The sequence below is a fragment of the Pogoniulus pusillus genome, chromosome Z, assembly GCF_015220805.1.
Source record: "Pogoniulus pusillus isolate bPogPus1 chromosome Z, bPogPus1.pri, whole genome shotgun sequence".
NCBI lineage: Eukaryota > Metazoa > Chordata > Aves > Piciformes > Lybiidae > Pogoniulus > Pogoniulus pusillus.
In genome coordinates, this window is record NC_087309.1 from 32190494 (window position 1) to 32213414 (window position 22921).

Sequence of the window (22921 nt, forward strand, 5' to 3'; positions counted from 1 at the left end):
GGATCAGGCCCAGCCAGCATGGGTTTAGGAAGGGCAGGTCCTGCCTCACCAACCTGATCTCCTTTTATGATCAGGTTACCCGCCTGGTGAATGTGGGGAAGGCTGTGGATGTAGTCTACTTGGACTTCAGCAAAGCCTTTGACACTGTCTGCCACAAGAAGCTCCTAGCCAAGCTGGCAGATCATGGTTTGGACAGATTCACTCTGTGCTGGATCAAGAACTGGCTGGATGGCAGAGCTCAGAGAGTGGTGGTGAATGGTGCCACATCCAGTTGGCAGCCAGTCACAAGTGGTGTTCCCCAAGGATCAGTGCTGGGCCCAGTCCTGTTCAATATCTTTATTGATGATCTGGACGAGGGCATTGAGTCCAGCATCAGTAAGTTTGCAGATGACCCCAAGCTAGGAGCAGGTGTTGATCTGTTGGAAGGTAGGAGAGCCCTGCAGAGGGACCTGGACAGGCTGGATGGGTGGGCAGAGGCCAATGGGATGAGATTTAACAAGGCCAAGTGCAGGGTTCTGCACTTCGGCCACAATAATCCCAAGCAGTGCTACAGGCTGGGGCCAGAGTGGCTGGAGAGCAGCCAGGAGGAAAGGGACCTGGGGGTGCTGGTAGAGAGTAGGCTGAAGATGAGCCAGCAGTGTGCCCAGGTGGCCAAGAGAGCCAATGGCATCCTGGCCTGCATCAGGAACAGTGTGGCCAGTAGGACAAGGGAGGTTATTCTTCCCCTGTACTCAGCACTGGTCAGGCCACACCTTGAGTACTGTGTCCAGTTCTGGGCCCCTCAATTCAAGAAAGATGTTGAGGTGCTGGAGCATGTCCAGAGAAGGGCAACAAAGCTGGTGAGGGGCCTGGAACACAAATCCTATGAGGAGAGGTTGAGGGAGCTGGGCCTGTTTACCCTGGAGAAGAGGAGGCTCAGGGGTGATCTTATTACTGTCTACAACTACCTGAAGGGGCATTGTAGCCAGGTGGGGGGTGGCCTCTTCTCCCAGGTAACCAGCAATAGAACAAGGGGACACAGTCTCAAGTTGTGCCAGGGTAGGTATAGACTGGATGTTAGGAAGAAGTTCTTCACAGAGAGAGTGATTTCCCATTGGAATGGGCTGCCCAGGGAGGTGGTGGAGGCACCGTCCCTGGGGGTCTTCAAGAAAAGACTGGATGAGGCACTCAGTGCCATGGTCTAGTTGACTGGCTAGGGCTGGGTGATAGGTTGGACTCGATGATCTTGGAGGTCTCTTCCAACCTGGTTGATTCTATGATATGATATGATTCTATGATATGAGTTGTCTGTTTGTCCCCTCCCTAAATAGTTAACTTCTCCTGGTAGGTGGAAAGTCTCCTGGTAGTTGATTAGTACATATGATTTTTCATTTAGGAATTATTGAACCGATCTATATGGTAATGATGTTCTGCTATTTGCATTTAAATTAGATGAATTATTTATCAACTATCAAGCATATCCCTAAAGCATTGCACACTAGACTTGATACTTCATTAAGTTATTTTTGTTTTTCGTCTTACATCATATGTGGTTTTAATCTATGAACAAAATGGTCGGTAATTATGTAAGAAATCTGTTGAATTTTCTTACTGTATAATATATTTTCTAAAATCAGTTATATGTGTGGGCTTAATAACAACTATTTTACCAGCCTTGCACAGGTTGGTGAAAAGAATGTTGGTTTAAACAATCAATAATGTGTTTGCTTATTATGAATATAGTTATTTAAATGCTATGATTAAACTGAAGGACTACAATGTTATGAAATACAAGAAGTAAACATGGAGTTACATTTTCTTTGAATGCCATCAATTACTGTTCTCATGTGCTCAATATATTCCAGTTTTGCTTTGCATAGGAGATAGTACACATTTATATTTTCAATTTTATATTTCCAATGTGCACAGTTCTATTGCCATTGACCTACATATGGATGCACATTAAGCCTTTAAAAATCTGAAGAATAATTTACTCTGAAGACATTTATCAAGAGCTTTTTCTGTGTTTAGTCCTCTGCCAAGTAATTGTAATTGGTTAAGTGGGAGTAAAATAGTGGTGGCTCCAAGTGTACCACTATCTCAGCTCTGTCTGTGAAACGTCAAGTGAGGTCCACAGCACTGGAGTTGTTAGCATTGTATCTGTCTGCATGCCTGTAAGGGATTACAGTTGCCATCAGGTGTTGCTGCAATGTCCAGTTGAGCTTTTGCCAGGAATTGGTTTCTGCATCTTGCCAGCTCACCAGAACAAGATGTTCAAGACTGTTGATGGAAGATAGACAGGCAAAGGTTGGCATCACCCACATGTCTCGGGAGTCCTGACAAGCAAGGCATTTGGCAGCTGTTCTGGCTAGGCAGTGTTTGCTGGTTACCTCAGGCCATGTTGGAATGGAGTTGCTGATTTTTTTTTTTTTTTTTCTTGCCTGTTCAAATATATTTCATGTCAGCATGCATAGTTGAGATCTGGCACCTGTTGAGCTTCCCTGTACCTGTTTGTAACGCCATTTCATGTAGGCTGCTAAGCTATGTCCACTGTGGTGGATTCAGCATTGAAACTAAAGAACACTCACCTATTTAAGTTTTCGTTGTCTTAGATGCCTGTGTGCAAAAACTGACCATAAAGAATAAAGAGAAATTTTTCGCCTTGTAAACTTTCTTCTTTTGGGAGCAAAGTTAATTGCAATTTCTGTGGGGAAAAATAAACAACCAAAGAAAAAATAACCAAGATTTTTTTCTGTCATCTTTCAGACGTGAGATGCTGGACTAGTCTTGCATGGTGTGATGTAGGGGTTCAGACAATAGGAAGACTGGCCTGACTACTGCATTTTCTTCCAGGAAACACAAAATTTTAAGAAAAAATACTGTAATGGTGAATTTTACATTTGTAGGCTGGAAAAATGTGTTGAAGCTAAAGAGGAACTAGAGGCAGATCTTTATGGCCGCTTTGTTTTGGTGCTGAATGAAAAGAAAGCAAAGATAAGAAACTTACAGAAGTTACTGAGTGAAGCTAAAGAATCTGCAGCAGAAGCCAAATGTACAAGGTATTTCTTAACTTTCCTGAGTTGCTTGGGATCATAACTGATGCACATTTTAGTCCAGTCTACTTTACATTTCTTTGGCTCTAAGAGTGAATGACAGTTCTTCCTGGGATCACTGCAGCTAGCAGCATATTCTTTTGGATGTGGTAGCCAAGAACTAAGTGCTGACTGTATCTGTCCTCTTCTTTTTTATGTCTTCAGTTGATTTTTTCCAATCAGAATATGTCTCCCTTTTCTGTAGTGGTGAATTGCTTGGAAGTTCTTCACTGAGAGAGTCATTGGACACTGGAATGGGCTGCCCGGGGAGGTGGTGGAGTTGCCGTCCCTGGAGCTGTTCAAGGCAAAATTGGACGTGGCACTTGGTGCCATGGTCTAGCCTTGAGCTCTGTGGTGGAGGGTTGGACTTGATGATCTATGAGGTCTCTTTCAACCTTGATGATACTGTGATACTTTTGTCCTTTATTTCCTTTCGAAATTGAAAGTCTGGCCATGGGTGTCTCACTGGGAATCAGGAAATACCAGATGCTCCTGAAAGTCAAGTATTTGTTTAGATGTCTATGTGGAAAGCAGGTGCTTCTGAAATCAGATTTGAGCTACCACAATAAGACCTGAAAAAATATATTCTAGCAACAGTACAAACTTGAAAGTGATTGTCTCCATGTTAAACAAGAGTTGAACACTGCAATAAATAGTAGGAATTTCATGTTCTTTGTGCCATTTAAAGCTGATGCTAAGCATTTACTGGCTATGTTTCCTTCCTTTTACTCCAGACTGATAAAAACGTAATTTTGGAAAGACCCAAACATACTAATTAATAAAGAAAATAAATTAATTTTTAAAAAAATAATAATCAAGGTTGAAAGGAAATAAAAATCAAAATGTAAATGTTTTAGTGCACTTTTCATATAAAAAATATCCAGAGAAGATGAATCATAGAAATGCTATAATAAACCTTAATCTATTGTATTTGTGCTGCTTTTTTATATCAACTTAGCTTTTATTGCCCACCCTTGTATATTATTATGCTGAGCTGTTCAACTTAGGGAGTTAATATTGACTTGTGTGTTCTTCCATTACTTCTAATACAATGCAGAAAATAATACAAATCCTTTAAAGAAATAATAGACAGCAAAGATGTGATTGTTATGGGTTTTTTGTTTTGTTTTGTTTTGTTTCTTTTTTCCTAGGGATAATAAAGGTACCACTCAGATGGCTACAGGGAGAGAAAATGACTATGATGGCAGTACTGATGAGGAAAGTGAGAATTTAACGCGGGCCTCATTACCATCAGGTAAGACAGAATGTATTGTCTTTGGGGAGTATCACAGACAGGCCAATCACTTTATGTGAATAAACCTTAATGAAGACAAAATACCACCTGACAGATTGCTCTGTGACAGGCCAACCTGCAAGTATTAAAAATATCTCTCTCAAAGCAGAATATAATACTGGCATTTTCAAAATAGAAAGAGGAAGTTTAAAAGCATGTTGCACAAGTGAAGGTACTGTCACTTCATCCAAAATGACAAATTACATACTTTGCAAAGCTAATGACAGTCTAACAATATCTGAACCATCAACAATTCCATTTTAAATTCTAAGAATCATGATGTGTATGCAGCAATTGTTAAAATGTAGTTCCTGACAGTTTCACTCGTGTTTAAAAAGGGAAAAGAGAGAAGGTTTAATGGCTATAAAAAAATCTATATGCATAAATAGAACAAAAATGTATTCATAGCAGAATTGACTTTGTCAGTGAATTTTTGGCCTCATGAAAAGTGCTCATGAAACTTAAATTGACTAGTTTTTCCAGGATTAGAGACTTGTAAAATGTGTGAGATACAAGAGTTGCCCATGCTGCAGTACAACATATTTAAACTGCCAATCACAGAATTTTTGACAAAGTGACTACTTTGTCAATATAGACACTTGCCATGTAGGTTACAAATTCTCTTCAGGTTTGCAAAATTTACAATAGATTCTCTCACTTGAGCTTTCCATTTCTACCATAGGTAAAGGTAATCAAGACAGCAGCTTAGTACAGCTGCATACTGCACATACTGAGAAACAGAAGAGTTCAAGACCCTAATACCAGTGGTATTCATCTTTGTAACTCATCAGCATGTTTGCTGAGGACTTTCTAATGTAATACAAAGTAGGCAGAGCTTCAGACAAATGTAGAAAGCTACAATTATGAAAATAAATTATTTGCTATTGTACTTTGCTCTTTGGACATCTCAGCTTCCAAGTAGTATTCAATTAGTTAGAAGGTCTGAGCTGCCTGTAATCAGTGAGGAGGAAAACTTTTATACTTGGTTAAAAGACAAGGGAAATGGAAGAGGTTGATTCTTTTGCTCAATTCAGTAGGCTTTAATTTATCTCAGTGGGAATTTCAAGACAGATTTATGTATTCAGAAATTAAAACCAACTCCCACTGCCCTACTAGACAATCATGAGTCTGTGACTGCATGGACTAATCAGATTTTTTATTTGTGTTGTAAACAAATGTGTGCTTTCTGTTGATTTTTGAAGGATAAAACACTCAGGACTTTGACTCTGACTAGAGATCTTTCAACTGCAAAATTTGCAAATAATATAAAGATTATAAACTTAATCCTTTGGGTAATGCACTCAAGTTTTTCTTGAACCTGCACAAAGAGTGTTACTTAAGTCAGCTGATACTCTTTCCTGTGTGCACAACAGTCAAGCACAGACAGGAGCTGGATCTTAGTGCAGTTTACGATTTTCACAGGCAAGAAGAGATCTGAGATAAACAGTGTCTCTGAAGAGGCCTATAATTCAGCCTCAGTGTCATGAGAGGCTAATGAAGCTCATAGCTGCATCAATGAGTGTAAGACTTGAAAGATAATATGAATAACCTGCATAATAACCTGAACAATATGAATTACCTGCAGTTTTCCTCAACTCAACATTACATTTATTTTCCTTTTGAATTTGGAATATGATTTTGTGAGTTGTAGGAGTCAATGAGAATTAAATGACTTTTAAGAATGCTTTAGTAGGTACAGATGAAAGAGAGGTCCTGAATCAAGAGAGGCTGTGATTAAAAAACTGCTTTGAAGGAAAGTGAAGGCAGGTGTGTATATGGACACATATACACATATTAAGTATGCATTTGTATTTAAGTGTATCCAAACTTTAAGAAGTGAGTAGCTGATGCTGGTTGTCAGGAAATGCAGAAGATGGCTGAAGAAAGCCACATCATCTAAAGGCAGAGAATCTCAGACCAGGAAGCAGAAGGCCAATGGGGCTAGTCTTGAAGTCAGTTTAAAACATATATACAGCTCTTAATTTGCAATGACAAAAAAAAAAATAGTAGTAATTGAAAGAGCAGCCATGTTCAATAAGTCATTCGTGTTTAGGGGGAAAAACTGACTGTAGTCCTGTCATGGTGTACTTCTATTCTAGCGACCAATGGAGATGTGACATGCCAGCTGTGGAATTTAGACATTTTCTAATTAGTCAGAATGTACTGAACTGGAGAGTTTAAAAAACTGCCTGCAAATTTTTCGTAGCTACCAGGAACTGTTGTGGTGGGCTTGTTTTTTTTTTTTTAGAATTCTTTGCACACTGGAAAAAATCCCAGGAGATTGAAAAAAAAGAAAAGCAGATAAAATTCACCAAAAAAGATTAAATCAAATGCAGCATTTGGTTATGAGTCTGTCAGTCTGGTGTTGTCTGACGCAAATAATGGAACAGTACTCACTAAAAAAAAATCAAGAAAAGGGGTAGGAATGGCTAATTCCAGTCTTTGTAAAGGTACAGAAACCAGAGGCTGAAAGCTAGGGGCTCATGTCTTCTATGAGATTGTCAGCTCACTGATGAAGTAAACTAATAGGTTGTCTTCCATAAGGTATCATTCTGCACTTCATTTTAATCACAGAATTGGAACCTGAGAGTCAACATAACACATCATAAATAGATTCCCACATGAGGCAACCTATCTATCTCAAAATATGAGTGGAAGTTGTCAGGCCTTGTATCTGAGGAACATGCAATTGAACATGTATATAATGTATGTAAAACGATTTTGTTTTGTGATACACCAACTATAAACAAAATGTATGCATTCTAATACAGTGTAGTGCCATGATTTACGGTCCTGTGACAGCTGTGCCTTACTTGAGAAAACCAGGTGTTTCAAGCTTTGCTTTACCTAGCTCCCGTTGCCGCTTAAAGCTGGGCACTCCAGAGGTTGCTGTCATCTTCCCCATGTGGACCCATCTAGTAAAGGCAGGAGCTACTTTGTGATGGTTTGGGTGTTACCCGCCAACCCACTCTCATGAAATCACCCAGACTAAACTCAGCTGGCTGGAAATTAAGAAATGAAATTTGTATTTACAGCTTAGCACGATATTCGAGCAGATATTTACTATATATACTGCTGTCTACAGAAATACACAAGTTAAAGGTAATACAGAAACACAACACCCCTCCCAGAAATCAGAGTCCCCAGGAGAGGCTCCTAACCACCCTTCTACCTCCTTTTCACCCCTCAACCTTATCCCAGAGTTTGCCTTACGTGCAAGGTGAGTTTGAAGGATCAGCCAGGGGGGTTAGAAAGCAGAAGTATTAGTTACACAGAAAGCAGACCAGGGACAAAAGGTACAGACACCAGCTGCAACAGAGAGCCACTGCAACTGTGTTATCTATGTCTTGTGTTCTTGTTTTTATACATCTCAGCAAGCCTATGAGTGAAGTAGACATCACCATTGTTTTCTTTTCACAGCCTATAATCTAATTTCTCTCACTAAAATACTTCAGCTATCCTCAGACTAGCACATACTTGGACAACTTTTGCTCTCTGCTCTGTACTGTATTTTTGCTGGCATTGTGACAGTGTCCTGCTTAGCCTGGCAGGAAACTGTCTTGGTCTTAGTCTAGGTCAGTTCAGTTGGTTGCTGTCTGACCTCTTATCACTTTGCAACTTAAGAGTGCTACCTACCTCACCTGATAGGGAACCACTAGTGTAATGTAAAGGTACTGTAGAAAATAAAGAAGATACAAAAAATTTTACTGAAGAAGCAATGACTTTGTGTAAAAACTTAATCTTCTAAAAATGTTATATGCAAATATTTATTTTTTATATATATGAACACCGAGTATGAAAGTGAACAGATTTGAAATACTAGGACAAAAGGGCAAGATTTTAGTCCATGAATTATTAGAGCCCTTGATGCAGTGCTGTGTCATACTTGAATACCAAGATTTGAATAAAAGTTTTAATTAAGCTGTGGATGATAAAAATTACAGTAATGGTGAGATTAGCATATAATGTAAATGAAATCCTAATCAGGATCTTTATTTTTTTTCCATCATGTAGTTATATTATGGTAGATGCTCTTTCTGTCCAGCAGATACAATGTTTAGTGAACCTAAGTGGCTAAAACTGAACATTAGACAAAGACAAATGTGGGATGTTATTCCTGACAAGATAATTAACTGTTGGAGCAGTTCGGAGTGAGTTACGATGGGTTCTGTCCATCATTGCCAGTGTTGAAATCACAGTGGGATGTTTTTAATAAAAGGACAAGATCTTGTTCATGTAAGCATGAACTTAAAAGAAGGACATAACCTGTTATGCAAGGTGCTGACAATGGCTGTCACTATTACAGCCTTTCCAGTTGAATTGCAAAGATGAGTTTACTCATGCAGGACTGTTCAGTAAAGCTATCAGCTAGGCGCTCAACCTCTGCACAGGAAACAGTTGCCTTTGTTTTTCATCTTCAGATGAATTTTATGCAGAGGATAATACAATAACAGTTAAACCATAAGCTAAAAGTATATCCAAAAATTTAGAGTTTGGCCACTGAAATCATATCTACAAATAGTGCTATATGATCATTTTTGACAGCAGTTTCTGCTTAATAGCTTAAAGCCAAAATCAACGGAAACATGGTAGTTTTTCTCTCTAATCTTGAGAAGAACAAGTTAAAATGGAATTAATAGGTATTGTATCATAAGGCAACCAGGAAAGCAAATGATATGTATGAGAAGTACATCTATTATTAGTGGTACATCCTTTACATTACTGCTTCTCTTTCTCTACAACAGCTTTGCCCCTCGTGCCATGGGCATAGGGAGAATTACTTTGGCATTAGTCAGGATTGTGAACGTGAGATCGAAAAGAGCACACAACTCCTGATTTCAATAAATTCTTAACCAGCAGCTGTATATGATATGGAAGGTCCTTGTAAATGCCTGTGAGGTCTTTTCTGAGAGAGTTTATGCTCTGGAAGGAGGACAGGAAGGAAAATCCTCCTACTGTTAAGCATTTCTTCATAAATGAGGAAGTATGAGTGGGTTTGGGGAGCAGGCGGAGGTTGCTTTCATTTCTTTTGTTATTTGTTTTACTTCAGGGTTGCTAAGATTCGATCTCAGCCACCAGAACCAGCCTCACACTTGAAACTGCTGATGCACTGTCTTTGTTGTTTTCCTCATGTAGTCTTGCATTTCAACTCTTTAATAAATTATCTGGTTTCTTTCATTAGCTTGACTGGTATCCAGCATTTTTAGGATCATCGCTTTTAGTTTGGACCACTAGGTCCTGTGACAGTACATGCACACAGATGAGAAGCACCTGGAGCAGGCTTGGAACGGATAATGAATGTTATAGTTCTCTCACTACAGTTCTTCACACTCATCTACGAGAAAGGCTGGAAGGAGAAGCTGGGAAACTATAGGCCTGTCTGTTTGATGTCAGTGCTGGAGAAGGTCATGGAACAAATCATCCTGAGTACTCTCATGCAGGACAACCAGATGATCAGTCCTGGTCAGCATAAAAGTTTGTGAAGAACAAGTCCTCTTTGACTAGCCTTATCTTCTATGGCATGGTCACCTACTTAGTGAATAAGGAAAATGTTGTGGGTATTTGTCTGGACTTTAGTAAAGCCTTGCACTGTCTGCCACAGCATCCTCCTGGAGTAGCTGGCTGCTCGTGGCCTGGATGGGTGGATGCTTTGCTGAGTGAAAGGGTGGCTGGATATCTGGTCCCAAAGAGTGGTGGAGAATGGAATAAAATCCAATTGGCAGCTACTCACAAGTATTGGGCCAGTCATGTTTAACATCTTTATCAATAATCTGGGTTAGAGGAGACTGAATGCACCCTGAGGAAGTTTGCAGTTGACACTAAAGTGGGTGGGAGTCTTGATCTGGTAAAGGATAGGAAGGTTTTGCAAAAAGATCTGGCCAGGCTGGAGTGCATGGCTGAGGTCACTTGTATGAGATTTAACAAGGCCAAATGCCAGGTCCTGCACTTGGGTTACAACAACCCAAGGCAATGCTGATAGGCTTGAGGCAAAGTGGCTGGAAAGCTGCCCAGCAGGAAAGAACCTGTCTGTTGTAGTCACCAGCCATCTGAGCATGAGACAGCAGTGTGCTCAGATGGCCAAGAAAGCCAACAGCATCCTGACCTCTGTCAGGAATAGTGTGGCCATCATGAACAGGGAAGTGATCATGCCTCTGTACTTGGCACTGGTGAGGTCACACTTCAAACACTGAGTTCAATTTTGGGCCTGTCATTACAAGAAGGACATTTTGTTGCTGGAACATTTCCAGAGAGAGGCAACAAAGCTGGTGAAGGGTCTGGAGAGCAAGTCTTTTGGGGACCAGTTGAAAGAGCTCAGATTATTTAGTCTGGAGAAGAGTAGGATGAGGGGAAACCTTCTCACTGTCTACAACTCCCTGAAAAGGACATTGCAGAGAGGAGGCTGTTGGTCTCTTCTTGTCACAAAATGAGAAGAAGTGGCCTCAAGTTGTGCCAAAGAGAGTTTAGATTGGATATTCAGAAAAATTTCTTTACTGAAAGGGTTATCAAGCATTGGAACAAGCTGCTGAGGGCAGCGGTGGAGCCCCTCTCCTTGGAGGTATTTGAGTCGTGTAGATGTAGTGCTTAGGAATATGGTTTAGTAAAGGACTTGTCAGCTTTAGGTTAATGATTCGGCTCATGAGCTTGACGATCTTTTCCAGTCTGGGCTGCTTTTAATGTTCTGTTGCCAAAATTGCCTGTTTTGATGTTTGTGTTTTGGTTGCTTGGTTGGTTTCAAGAAAAAAAGGTTGGAAATTGCCAGCCTGTATTGCTCTTAACCAACAAGTGACTTGGTGGCTCAGCATGATACCACCACACTAAGACAGGAAGTTTTTGTCATTTTAGCCTGCAGGAACACTTCTGAATGAGAACAATCCAGAATACAACCCAGCTGTTACTGATTTGTTACTGTGTACAAGAAAACTTCAGGGCAAGTTGTAGTATGCTGAAATCTACAATAGACAAGAATGATAATATAGCAAGTGTAAGATAAGCTGTGGAAGAAATTATTTTACAGTTCATTATACTTTTCAGTTATAATGCTGTTATGTGTGACTCCCTGCCTACAGACAAACTGAGACCAAATTCTCTTGCCCATGAATTCCTTAGTCACATTTTACATTAAAATCAGAAGTTACCGTTCCTTGAGGGTAGGAAGGATCTCATGATCTTGTCTGTTGGCTTATGTAAAATCCTATGGTCTGTGTTTCTTGCCACATTTACAGAAATTATAGAGTTTTCAATCCATGGAGAAACCAGGAGGGGCATCAACAGAACCTCCACACTGGACTTCCGAAGGGCAGACTTCAGCTTATTTAAGGAACTAATTCAGAAAGTTCCTTGGGAAATAGCCCTTAGAAACAAAGGGGTCCAGGAAGGTTGGACCTGCTTCAAGAAAGAACTCCTGAAGGCACAGGAGCAGGCAGTGCCACTGAGCTGGAAGATGAGCCGACGAGGGAGGCAGCCAGGCTGGATGGGCAGGGAGCTGCTGAAGGAATTAAAGATTAAAAAGAGAGTGTATCACCTTTGGAAAAGAGGGGAGGTGTCCCAGGAGAAGTTCAAGGAGGTTGCTAGGTCTTGTAGAGGAAAAATTAGAGAGGCAAAAGCCCACTTGGAGCTCAGGCTGGCCACGGCTGCCAAGGAAAATAAAAAGTGTTTCTTTAAATATATGAATGGCAAGAGAAGGGCCAAGGACAACCTCCAGTCCTTACTAGATAGAGAGGGGAACATAGTGACAAAGGATGAGGAAAAGGCAGAGGTGCTTAACACCTTCTTTGCCTCAATCTTCACTAGTGGGACAGGTTGTCTCCAGGACAGCTGGACTCCTGAAGTGGTGGATGGAGTCAGGGATCAGTACAGTCCCCCTCTAATCCATGAGGAAGCAGTAAGGGATCTGCTAAGTCACTTGGATCCTCACAAGTCCATGGGACCGGATGGGATCCACCCTAGGGTGCTGAGAGAGCTGGCAGCTGAGCTGGCCAAGCCACTCTCCATCATTTATCAGCAGTCCTGGCTCACTGGAGAGGTCCCTGAAGACTGGAAGCTGGCCAATGTGATTGCCATACACAAGAAGGGTCGTAAGGAGGAGCCAGAAAACTACAGACCTGTGAGCCTGACCTCAGTGCCAGGCAAGGTGATGGAACAGGTCATCTTGGGTGCCATCACAAAGCACCTACAGGATGGCCAAGGGATCAGGCCCAGCCAGCATGGGTTTAGGAAGGGCAGGTCCTGCCTCACCAACCTGATCTCCTTTTATGATCAGGTTACCCGCCTGGTGAATGTGGGGAAGGCTGTGGATGTAGTCTACTTGGACTTCAGCAAAGCCTTTGACACTGTTTGCCACAAGAAGCTCCTAGCCAAGCTGGCAGCTCATGGTTTGGACAGATTCACTCTGTGCTGGGTCAAGAACTGGCTGGATGGCAGAGCTCAGAGAGTGGTGGTGAATGGTGCCACATCCAGTTGGCAGCCAGTCACAAGTGGTGTTCCCCAAGGATCAGTGCTGGGCCCAGTCCTGTTCAATATCTTTATTGATGATCTGGACGAGGGCATTGAGTCCAGCATCAGTAAGTTTGCAGATGACCCCAAGCTAGGAGCAGGTGTTGATCTGTTGGAAGGTAGGAGAGCCCTGCAGAGGGACCTGGACAGGCTGGATGGGTGGGCAGAGGCCACTGGGATGAGATTTAACAAGGCCAAGTGCAGGGTTCTGCACTTCGGCCACAATAACCCCAAGCAGTGCTACAGGCTGGGGACTGAGTGGCTGGAGAGCAGCCAGGAGGAAAGGGACCTGGGGGTACTGATAGATAGTAAGCTGAAGATGAGCCAGCAGTGTGCCCAGGTGGCCAAGAGAGCCAATGGCATCCTGGCCTGCATCAGGAACAGTGTGGCCAGTAGGACAAGGGAGGTTATTCTTCCCCTGTACTCAGCACTGGTCAGGCCACACCTTGAGTACTGTGTCCAGTTCTGGGCCCCTCAATTCAAGAAAGATGTTGAGGTGCTGGAATGTGTCCAGAGAAGGGCAACAAAGCTGGTGAGGGGCCTGGAACACAAATCCTATGAGGAGAGGTTGAGGGAACTGGGCCTGTTTAGCCTGGAGAAGAGGAGGCTCAGGGGTGATCTTATTACTGTCTACAACTACCTGAAGGGGCATTGTAGCCAGGTGGGGGTTGGCCTCTTCTCCCAGGTAACCAGCAATAAAACAAGAGGACACAGTCTCAAGTTGTGCCAGGGTAGGTCTAGGCTGGATGTTAGGAAGAAGTTCTTCACAGAGAGAGTGATTTCCCATTGGAATGGGCTGCCCAGGGAGGTGGTGGAGGCACCGTCCCTGGGGGTCTTCAAGAAAAGACTGGATGAGGCACTCAGTGCCATGGTCTAGTTGACTGGCTAGGGCTGGGTGATAGGTTGGACTCGATGATCTTGGAGGTCTCTTCCAACCTGGTTGATTCTATGATTCTATGATTCTATGATTCTAAGGTAAATATTTCATACTCTATGAATCCTTACACCTTAAACACTCATACTTTCTAATTGTTTGGTGAGGAAGGGCAGGTTCAAAGCTGATTTTAATAAACTGGCTGAAATGACGCTGTCCTGCATGGCATACTGCTCTCTAAATTGCAAGAATATGGATTTGATGGAGGGACCACTTGGTGGCTAAGGAATTGACTGCTCTCAAAGAGTTGTGATCAATGACTCAGTGTTCAAACAGAGACCTGTGGTAAGTGGAGTCCTCAGGGCTTGGTACTGGGACCATTCCCCTTAATGTCTTTCTCAGTGACACGGACAATGGGATCAAGGAACCCTCAGCAAATTTGCTAACAGCACCAAGCTGTGTGTTGCAGTTGACACACTGGAAGAAAAGGATGCCATACAGAGGGACCTTGGCAGGGTGCAGAGGTGGGCCCATGCCAACCTCATGAAGTTCAACAAGGCAAAGTGCAAGGTCCTGCACCTGGGTCAGGGCAATCCCAAGCAGAAATACAGGCTGGGTAAGGAATGGATTGAGAGAAGTACTTGTATGTACTGGTGAATGAGAAGCTGAACATGAGCTGTCACTGTGCACTGGCAGCTCAAAAAACAACTCTATCCTGAACTGCATCAACAGATGCATGGCCAGCAGGTCAAGGGTGGTGATTCTACCCCTCTACTCAGCTCTTGTGAGACCTCACCTGGAGTAGTGCATCCTTCTCTAAAGCTCCAAACACAAGGAGGGCATAGATCTGTTGGAGGGGATCCAGAGGAGATGATGATCAGATGATGATGATCAGAGAGCTGGAGCCGCTGTCTTACCATGACAGACTGAGACATTTGGATCTGTTCAGCTTGGAGAAGAGAAGACTTTGAGGAGACCTTACAGCTGCCTTCATAATACCTACAAGAAAGCTGTAGAGGGACTGTTTATAAGGGTATATGTTGATAGGACAAGGGGCAATAGTTTTAAACTAGAACAGGGTAGATTTAGATTGGATATTAGGAAGAAATTCTTTCCTTTGAGGATTGTGAGACACTGCAACAGGTTGCTCAGAAAAGTTGTGGACACCTTATTCCTGCAGATTGGATGAGGTGTTGAGCAACCTGGTCCAGTGGGAGTTGTCCCTGCCCACGGCAGGGGGATCGGAAGTAGATGAGATCCTTTCCAACTCAGGCCATTCTATGACTCTATGAAATAAGAGCAAGGTGTCTGTCATTTCCCACTGATTCACTATGCAAATGTTCTCATCCTCTTCATCCAAGTTCCTGCCTTAGGGTTTACACTTTGTGCCTTCAGGTGGCTATGGTCCTTTAAATTTAATTAGTTCTCCTGTGTAGTCCAAATTACCAGTGGCTTGATGCTGCTAGTTAATAAGCTTTGATCAAAGCTATTAAGGAAAAAAAAAACCCAAGTAGGCTATTGTGACAGCACCCAACTGTGCTGTGCAGTTAACGTTCTACTGAGACAGCTTCTCTTGTAAAGCCTATGTGTCTGTTTTAAGGAGTTTTAGAACTGGGCCATTTTAATTGACTTCAGGCTTAATTTTTTTTTTTTTTAAAGAGTAAGTTATAATTGGAAATGATTCATCCCGAGGAGAAATCTTACTTCCTTTTCTCTTAAAGCTGAAGTTACTTTTTGATAATTAACCTATTTTTTTCCTTCATAAACCGCTATTTTTATTTCTGTAGAACATTTGCAGTTGCCAAGCTGCATTCCCTCTGTGTTACACTAAGTGCTGAGATTAAAATGCATTTACACTAGAAATACCACTATGTTTCACACCCCCTCTAACAATCCTTTTGTGAATACTGCACCAAGGGGAGTAATATTGCTTATACTTCTACATACACCCTCTCATTGTACGTGCTTCAGTATATAGAATGATGTAGGTGAATATAATTGCCTGTAAATGAGTCATTCTTTATTCAGTGAAGTGATACAATAATGGTTGTTAGGAGGAAGTTCTTGCCAGAGAGAGTGATTTGCCATTGGAATGGGCTGCCCAGGGAGGTGGTGGAGGCACCGTCCCTGTAGGTCTTCAAGGAAAGACTGCGTAAGGCACTTGGTGCCATGGTCTAGTTGACTGGCTAGGTCTGGGTGATAGGTTGGAGTGGATGATCTTGGAGGTCTCTTCCAACCTGGTTGATTCTATGATTATATGATTCTATGGTCATATGTTTGTAGTGGATTTATGCATTGGTAAACTTATTGCAGATGACTAAATTTGGTAATTGATAACGAAAGTACCATATGTTGTGACCACACAGCACCTTAGGTGTCACAGCATTGACATACAAGATTAATAAGTGTTTGTTGGTGTCTTATCCACGTGTTAATACATGTAACAGAGGAAAGAACTTTATTTCCTTAGTGCAGTGAAGCCTCCACATTAATAATGAAATGTGCTGTCTTAATCAGTTTGAATTAAATTGTAAGACTCTGATTTTAGAATTTTTTCCAGCCCAACCTGGGAATCCCAAGCTTAATGTACTGTCCATCAGCACTGATTTGTTTTTACCTCCACTCAAATAGAAAGGTGGTTTAAACAGCAGCTATGTGCATTTTTTTTATTTATTTACTATATCCATGCAAAGTGTAACAAATAACAAAGTTCCAGTCATTTAAAAAAATCACTAATGAATCAGTACTCTTATAAATGTGCTCCACTTTGGCCACAACAACCCCATGCATAGATACAGGCTGGGGTCAGAGTGGCTGGAGAGCAGCCAAACAGAGAGGGATCTGGGGGTGCTGATTGATACCCACCTGAACATGAGCCAGCAGTGTGCCCAGGTGGCCAAAAAAGCCAGTGGCATCCTGGCCTGCATCAGGAATGGTGTGGTCATCAGGAGCAGGGAGGTCATTCTGCCCCTGTACTCTGCACTGGTTAGACCACACCTTGAGTGCTGTGTTCAGTTCTGGGCCCCCCAGTTTAGAAGGGACATTGAGATGCTTGAGCGTGTCCAGAGAAGGGCGACGAGGCTGGTGAGAGGCCTTGAGCACAGCCCTATGAGGAGAGGCTGAGGGAGCTGGGATTGTTTAGCCTGGAGAAGAGGAGGCTCAGGGGTGACCTTATTGCTGTCTACAACTACCTGAAGGGTGGTTGTGGCCAGGAGGAGGTTGCTCTCTTCTCTCAGGTGGCCAGGGCCAGAACGAGAGGACACAGCCTCAGGCTGTGCCAGGGGAGATTTAGGCTGGAGGTGAGGAGAAAGTTCTTCACTGAGAGAGTCATTGGACACTGGAATGGGCTGCCTGGGGAGGTGGTGGAGTCGCCGTCCCTGGAGCTGTTCAAGGCAAGGTTGGACGTGGCACTTGGTGCCATGGTCTGGCCTTGAGCTCTGTGGTGAAGGGTTGGACTTGATGATCTGTGAGGTCTCTTCCAACCTTGATGATACTGTGATACTGTGAAATGTTATCTTCTTCCATGAACAAATAGGTTTTCCTTCCTAGGAAGTGAATTATCTGTTTGCATGCAGATTGCTGAATTTTTACTCTTGCATCTACTTCTTTTTAAAATGAGTTTTACTTTGCTTAATACTTCCAGGTTTGTAAACTGTAACAGTGTTAGGCAGAGGTGAAAAATCCATACTGTGTTTATATGGAGTACTAACACTTTCCTATGTGACATATAAAGGAAATGTAGACTTTCTTTCTGTTCTTGCTTATAATTGACATGTGTCTAACCGGCTGTGATTAGAGCAGACCTGGACATAAATTCTATCAGTCAAGGCACATTTGCACTGAGCATGCACATTCTGATACTTGTTTCCTTTGAAAAAACCTTTAACCTGATCATGTACAAGACAGCACTAATTCAGTGGGACCATTTATTTGTTTTCTCTTCTTTCTGAACTACAGAAGATCTGTTCCACACCCACTGACTGACAGTGTGATTCATCAGCAGTGAAACTACAGCACTAGTGGTGCTAGACCAACACCAAAAGAAGCCCTGCTATTTCATCCTCTGATAAATGGTTAAAGAACAACTTCTTATCAGTGAAACAGGAAACCTATGTTAGTATTCTGTCATGGTTTTTAAAGAGAGATGACAGAACAAAGCTTTCAAATGAATTGGAGAAAAAGACAGAATTATATTTGGTGAGAGAGATACAGAAAAGAAATTACAAAGGCAGATACAACATCCATGTTGACCCCTTTGAATTTTTCCCTCTAAAAGATGTGATGGTTTGGGAGTTCCCTGCCCCCCACACACACTTTGGAAATCACCCAGACTAGACTCAGCTGGCTCTGGAAATATGAATGAAGCTTATTATTTACAGCTGGCACAATATACAAGCAGCTATTTACAGTATATACAGTTATAGACAGAAATATACAAGGTAAAAGGTAATACAGAAACACAGCTCCCCTCCCAGAAACCTGAGTGCCCAGGAGGGGCTCTCAACCACCCCTGCACCTTCCCCCTGCCCCTCTCAGCCTTACCTCCAGTCCCAAGGTAGAATGGAGGTTCGGCCAGGGAGGTTAGGAAGCAAAGTGGATTAGTCCAAAATGGAAGGGGAGGTTAGAGAGTAAGAAGCAGCTCAGCCAGCAGCCGCAGCAAGAGTGATTATCTAATGTTTTTATTTCTTGTTCCTATTGTCGTGGAGGGGATTTCTCTATTCCTTCCCTATTAGGGGGAGGTGAGAAATTAATTTGAGGCAGTATTAATTTTTTTATAAAAATATTTATTAAAATTAATATTTACAAATTTGTACCACCCCCAATCTTTTGTACAAGATTATGAAAACAGTTGGGATATATTTACAGGGATTGGATTATTAAATGGAAATATCAAATTAACAACTATAGACAGAGCGAAAGATTCCCTTAGGCTTAATGCCTCTTAACAACTATACTGTCTGCCCAGCAAGGGCTGAAACTGTGACAGAGGTAACTTATTTTACAAAGGAGTTAAAGCTTGCTTAAATGTGTTGCTCTTAAGTATTAATCATTAATCACCCTCCCAGGATTGTGTCACAGTGTGTGCCCAGTATTCGGGTCTTGGTGAAGCTGGAGTCTGTCCCGGCTTGCAGGTGAATGATAAGTGTTCCCAGTCTCTGGGGTAAACAGGATTTCTCTGACCTTCTCTCCTGGTGTGAAATAATCTCTGCCTCAATGCTGCTGCTTCTGGATTCCATGTCCAGGGATGATCAGCTGGCAGGATTTCCAGATGCAGGAGAAGGATTTGTCCATGTAGCTTCTGACATGGTCATCTGTACAGCTAGCAGGCTGTGTTTGTAGGTTAGCAGACAGTCTGGAAGGTCTCCTAGGTCTGGATCTTTCCAGGCTTACAGGACAGCTGGCAAGCAGTGTGCCAGGCTGCAGGGAGACTTGAGCTCCATAGATAAATGCAGGATAGCAAGCCAGTATGCACGGCTGCTCTAGGCTTAGGCAGGGGGCTCTCGGCTCCCCATACATGTATCAAATGCAGGCGTGCATGCGCTCTGCTTCTCAAAGGGTTCACAGACAGCTTAACTGTGCCTTGAGATCAATGCAAGAGGGCTGAGCCTCAGTAATGCTTGCAGGAGAGTAAGGGCCTGGTCCTGTGTCTAGGCCATGCAAGCAGGTCAGGGCAGCAGGGTGCTGCTATATGGATCAGAGAGCTGAGTCTGAACCTCTAAGTCTGAACCTCTGAACACGTGGTGCACCTTTGCACTCCTCTTTATAGACTCTGAGCCGAGATTCGTGGCTCATTTGGCCATCTAAAGTGACCAATCAGGTTGGCAGTAAGCCCAAACCTTACCTTAATGGGCAGTAGCTGTTTGCCGGGACCCTCCCCATAGGCAATTACCTAGGCAAACCCCAGGGGTACACGGACTGGGTGTGTGTGTGTTACACAACCTGTTTACTGCCATGGGTTCCTGGCAGAAGAACATGTCCAGGCATGTAGAGGCATAGGGAGGCCTCAGTTTTGGGGCTGCTGCCCCTCCACCACACCTATACATCTCAGCAAGACTGTGAGCGAAGTGGACATCACCATTGTTTTCTTTCCACAGCCTGTAACCTAGTTCTTCTGATCAAAACATTCTAGCTAGGCTCAAACTAGCACATTCCCCAACCCAAAACTGAATCTATAATCCCCAGTGCTCCACTCCTCCTCCCCCTGCCATGCCTCTGCCATCTGTAGGCCTAAACACAAGCCTTTGGAGGCCCCCAAAGGAGGCCTACTCCTTACATGTTTGTCCCTCCTCAATTCAAGAGAGATGTTGAGGTGCTGGAACGTGTCCAGAGAAGGGCAACAAAGCTGGTGAGGGGCCTGGAACACAAACCCTGCGAGGAGAGGCAGAGGGAGCTGGGCTTGTTTAGCCTAGAGAAGAGGAGGCTCAGGGGGGACCTCATTGCTGTCTACAACTACCTGAAAGGACGTTGTAGCCAGGTGAGGGTTGATCTCTTCTGCCAGGCAACCAGCAGTAGAACAAGGGGACACAGTCTCAAGTATGTCGGACGAAGTATAGGCTAGATGTTAGGAGGAAGTTCTTGCCAGAGAGAGTGATTGGCATTGGAATGGGCTGCCCAGGGAGGTGGTGGAGGCACCGTCCCTGGAGGTGTTCAAGCAAAGCCTGGATGAGGCACTTAGTGCCATGGTCTAGTTGACTGGCTAGGGCTGGGTGATAGGTTGGCCTGGATGATCTTGGAGGTCTCTTCCAACCTGGTTGATTCTATTCTATTCTATTCCACATAAAGGTGGCTCCCACCCAACACAGGGCTGGAGGAGGAGGAAAGGAGAAGGAGCTGACCTTGACGTGAGTTTGCAAAGAGATAGCAGAATTATGGGATTGAATATCAATCTTCTAGTCCCTAGAGGATTTTTAAGCCTATGGTTCCCAACCTGGGTTAATTCTATAATCTGCCTGTGGTAATCTCCATTCTAACAAGATTGTTCTTGTGTTTTAAAGTCATAGACTCTATTTATATTTGTTTGCTATCCAGCATTATGGTCCTTTGGGGATCCATTGTAATTAAAATCATTATTCTTTCTATACCATGATACATTGTGTATGTATTATGGACCATAAATATTACCAAGTGCAATGTACAGTGACAACAGTGCTGTATTTTCATCTGTGCAAACCTGCCAGTGAAACAGCTCCATCACATAGCTTCATTAGGAACTTCATGCCACATGCCTACTCTAAACAATTCTTTGAGGTCCTAAAATGGATCAGCAGAGAAGGTACAGTGAGAGTTTAACTTTTCCTGGGGGTTATTTGGAAAGGTAAAACTGATCCAGCCACTTCTATTTGTTTGATTTTGTTTGTTGAATTGGGTTATTTTTATATTGATAAGGGATGTTTGTCAGGGTGTTATGGTGTACCTGCTTTCAGTGTAAATCATAATTGGGTCATCTAGTCCAACCTCTAGTCCATCCTTGACTAAATCAGGTTGCTCAAAGCCCTGTCAAACCTCACTTTAATATCGCCAGGGATGGGGCCCTGGCCACTTCACTGGACAACCTCTTCCAGTGTTCCACCACCCTCATAGTAAAGAACTTGTTCCTAACATCCAGTCAAAATCTGCTGTTTTGTAGTTTGAAGCCTTTGCCCCTTGTCATAGAATCATAGACTCATAGAATCAGCCAGGTTGGAAGAGACCTCCAAGATCATCCAGTCCAACCTAGCACCCAGCCTTAACCAATCAACTAGACCATGGCACTAAGTGCCTGAACCAGTCTTTTCTTGAAGACCCCCCGGGACGGTGCCTCCACCACCTCCCTGGGCAGTGTCCTGTCACTGCAGGCCTTTGTCAACAGTTCCTGTTCAGCTTTCTTGTAGGTCCCCTTCAGGTACTGGAATACTGCTATTAGGTGTTCCAACTCTTTGATCCAGTAATTCAGAGAGGGAAAAATAAGGCAACAAAATATTTAAATGTACTTCATGGAAGACTGCAAGCAAAGAAAACAATTCCCATGCAAATAACAATTCCCTTCCTTTTTCAAAATACAGATGCAGTTTAGATGAGCTGATCTTGGGTTTAGCAGGATCAGCTTTTGGAGAAATATCTATTCATCACAGAGAAGTACTGTTTCTTGAGAAAAATGGTTTGTGCCGGGATAGGGATAGCAAGTTTCAGTAATCCTAAACATTAGGATAAAAGCCCTTATCTTCAGCTATGGAATAGGCTGCATATCAGTGGCAACCAATAAAGCTGAGACACTTCAGTTTCTTGCAGACCAGAGAGTCTCGTGTTCAGTAAGCAGCACACTCCAGCTAAGTTTGATGGCTCGACTGGAAGCCTGTGGCTGCTGTGCTCTTCTTACTTCAATATTTTATATGTTGTCTATTTAAACTTCACATTTTGTATGTGTTTTGTCATGGCTAGTAATAACTCCAGTAATCAAAATTTTCCATTTCTGTTTACTGACACTAATTTTTATTATGTAGGGGTTTGGTTTGGTTTTGTTTTCACAGTAACACGTTTCCACATCTGAATTTTGGGTGTTGCTTTGTCTCTGACAAAATGCTGAAAGAACTTTTACCCTGACCACCTGTGTGAAAATCACTGTAATTATTATTCTAATTACTTCCCATCTGTATGTCTGATTTGGGCAGATTGCCTGTATTGATTAAAATCTGGGCTGCTGAAGATTGCACTATGACCAATGTCGCTTTCCTTGATTACCTGCTTTTCCAGGCTAAAGCATGGATCCTTGTTTCTAGCCTTGCTTCTCAGCTAAACTTTTACCCTGAAAAAAATTCAGCTAAGCTCCACACTGTAAGCCTGTCTTTGCTATATTTAAGAGTTGGTTTCTCTTTTTGGGGTTAGCATCCTTTGTTTCTTCAAACTCAGTGAGTACTTGATTGGAAACATAGTTTACTTCTAAGGAACTGTCAAAGTCTTCATACTGTGTAAAATAAGAATAGGAAAGGATTATGTTCTATTTTAATCCTTTGAAAAGCCTTTGATTAAGAAGAAGGAAATCCCTTTTCTCTGAGAGCTAAAAGTCATGAATAGAATAATCTCCTAAACTTGTTGGGTTAGGTTATTTTTTTGTTGGTTGGATTGTTTTTTTTTGTTGCTTTGGTTTGGTATTTTGCTGTTTCTCTCCTTTTGCTGCCTTCCATCCTTTTCTGTCCTGGTTATTTTACTGGA

The 22921-nt window shown here is 42.6% G+C and overlaps 1 protein-coding gene across 5 annotated transcripts in view; it reads left to right on the top strand.

Moving 5' to 3' along the window:
* The window catches only part of XRCC4 (X-ray repair cross complementing 4), a 228933-nt gene that overhangs the window by 89527 nt on the left and 116485 nt on the right, over positions 1 to 22921 (top strand). For 4 of the 5 annotated variants that reach the window (XM_064140092.1, XM_064140093.1, XM_064140094.1 and 1 more), the window contains exons 5-6: positions 2886 to 3038; positions 4223 to 4326. In XM_064140092.1, coding sequence (XP_063996162.1) covers positions 2886 to 3038; positions 4223 to 4326 — 257 coding nt within the window. Of the gene's footprint in view, positions 1 to 2885; positions 3039 to 4222; positions 4327 to 5047; positions 5643 to 22921 lie in introns of those variants that run through there. The other variant, XM_064140096.1, reaches the window with a different exon arrangement.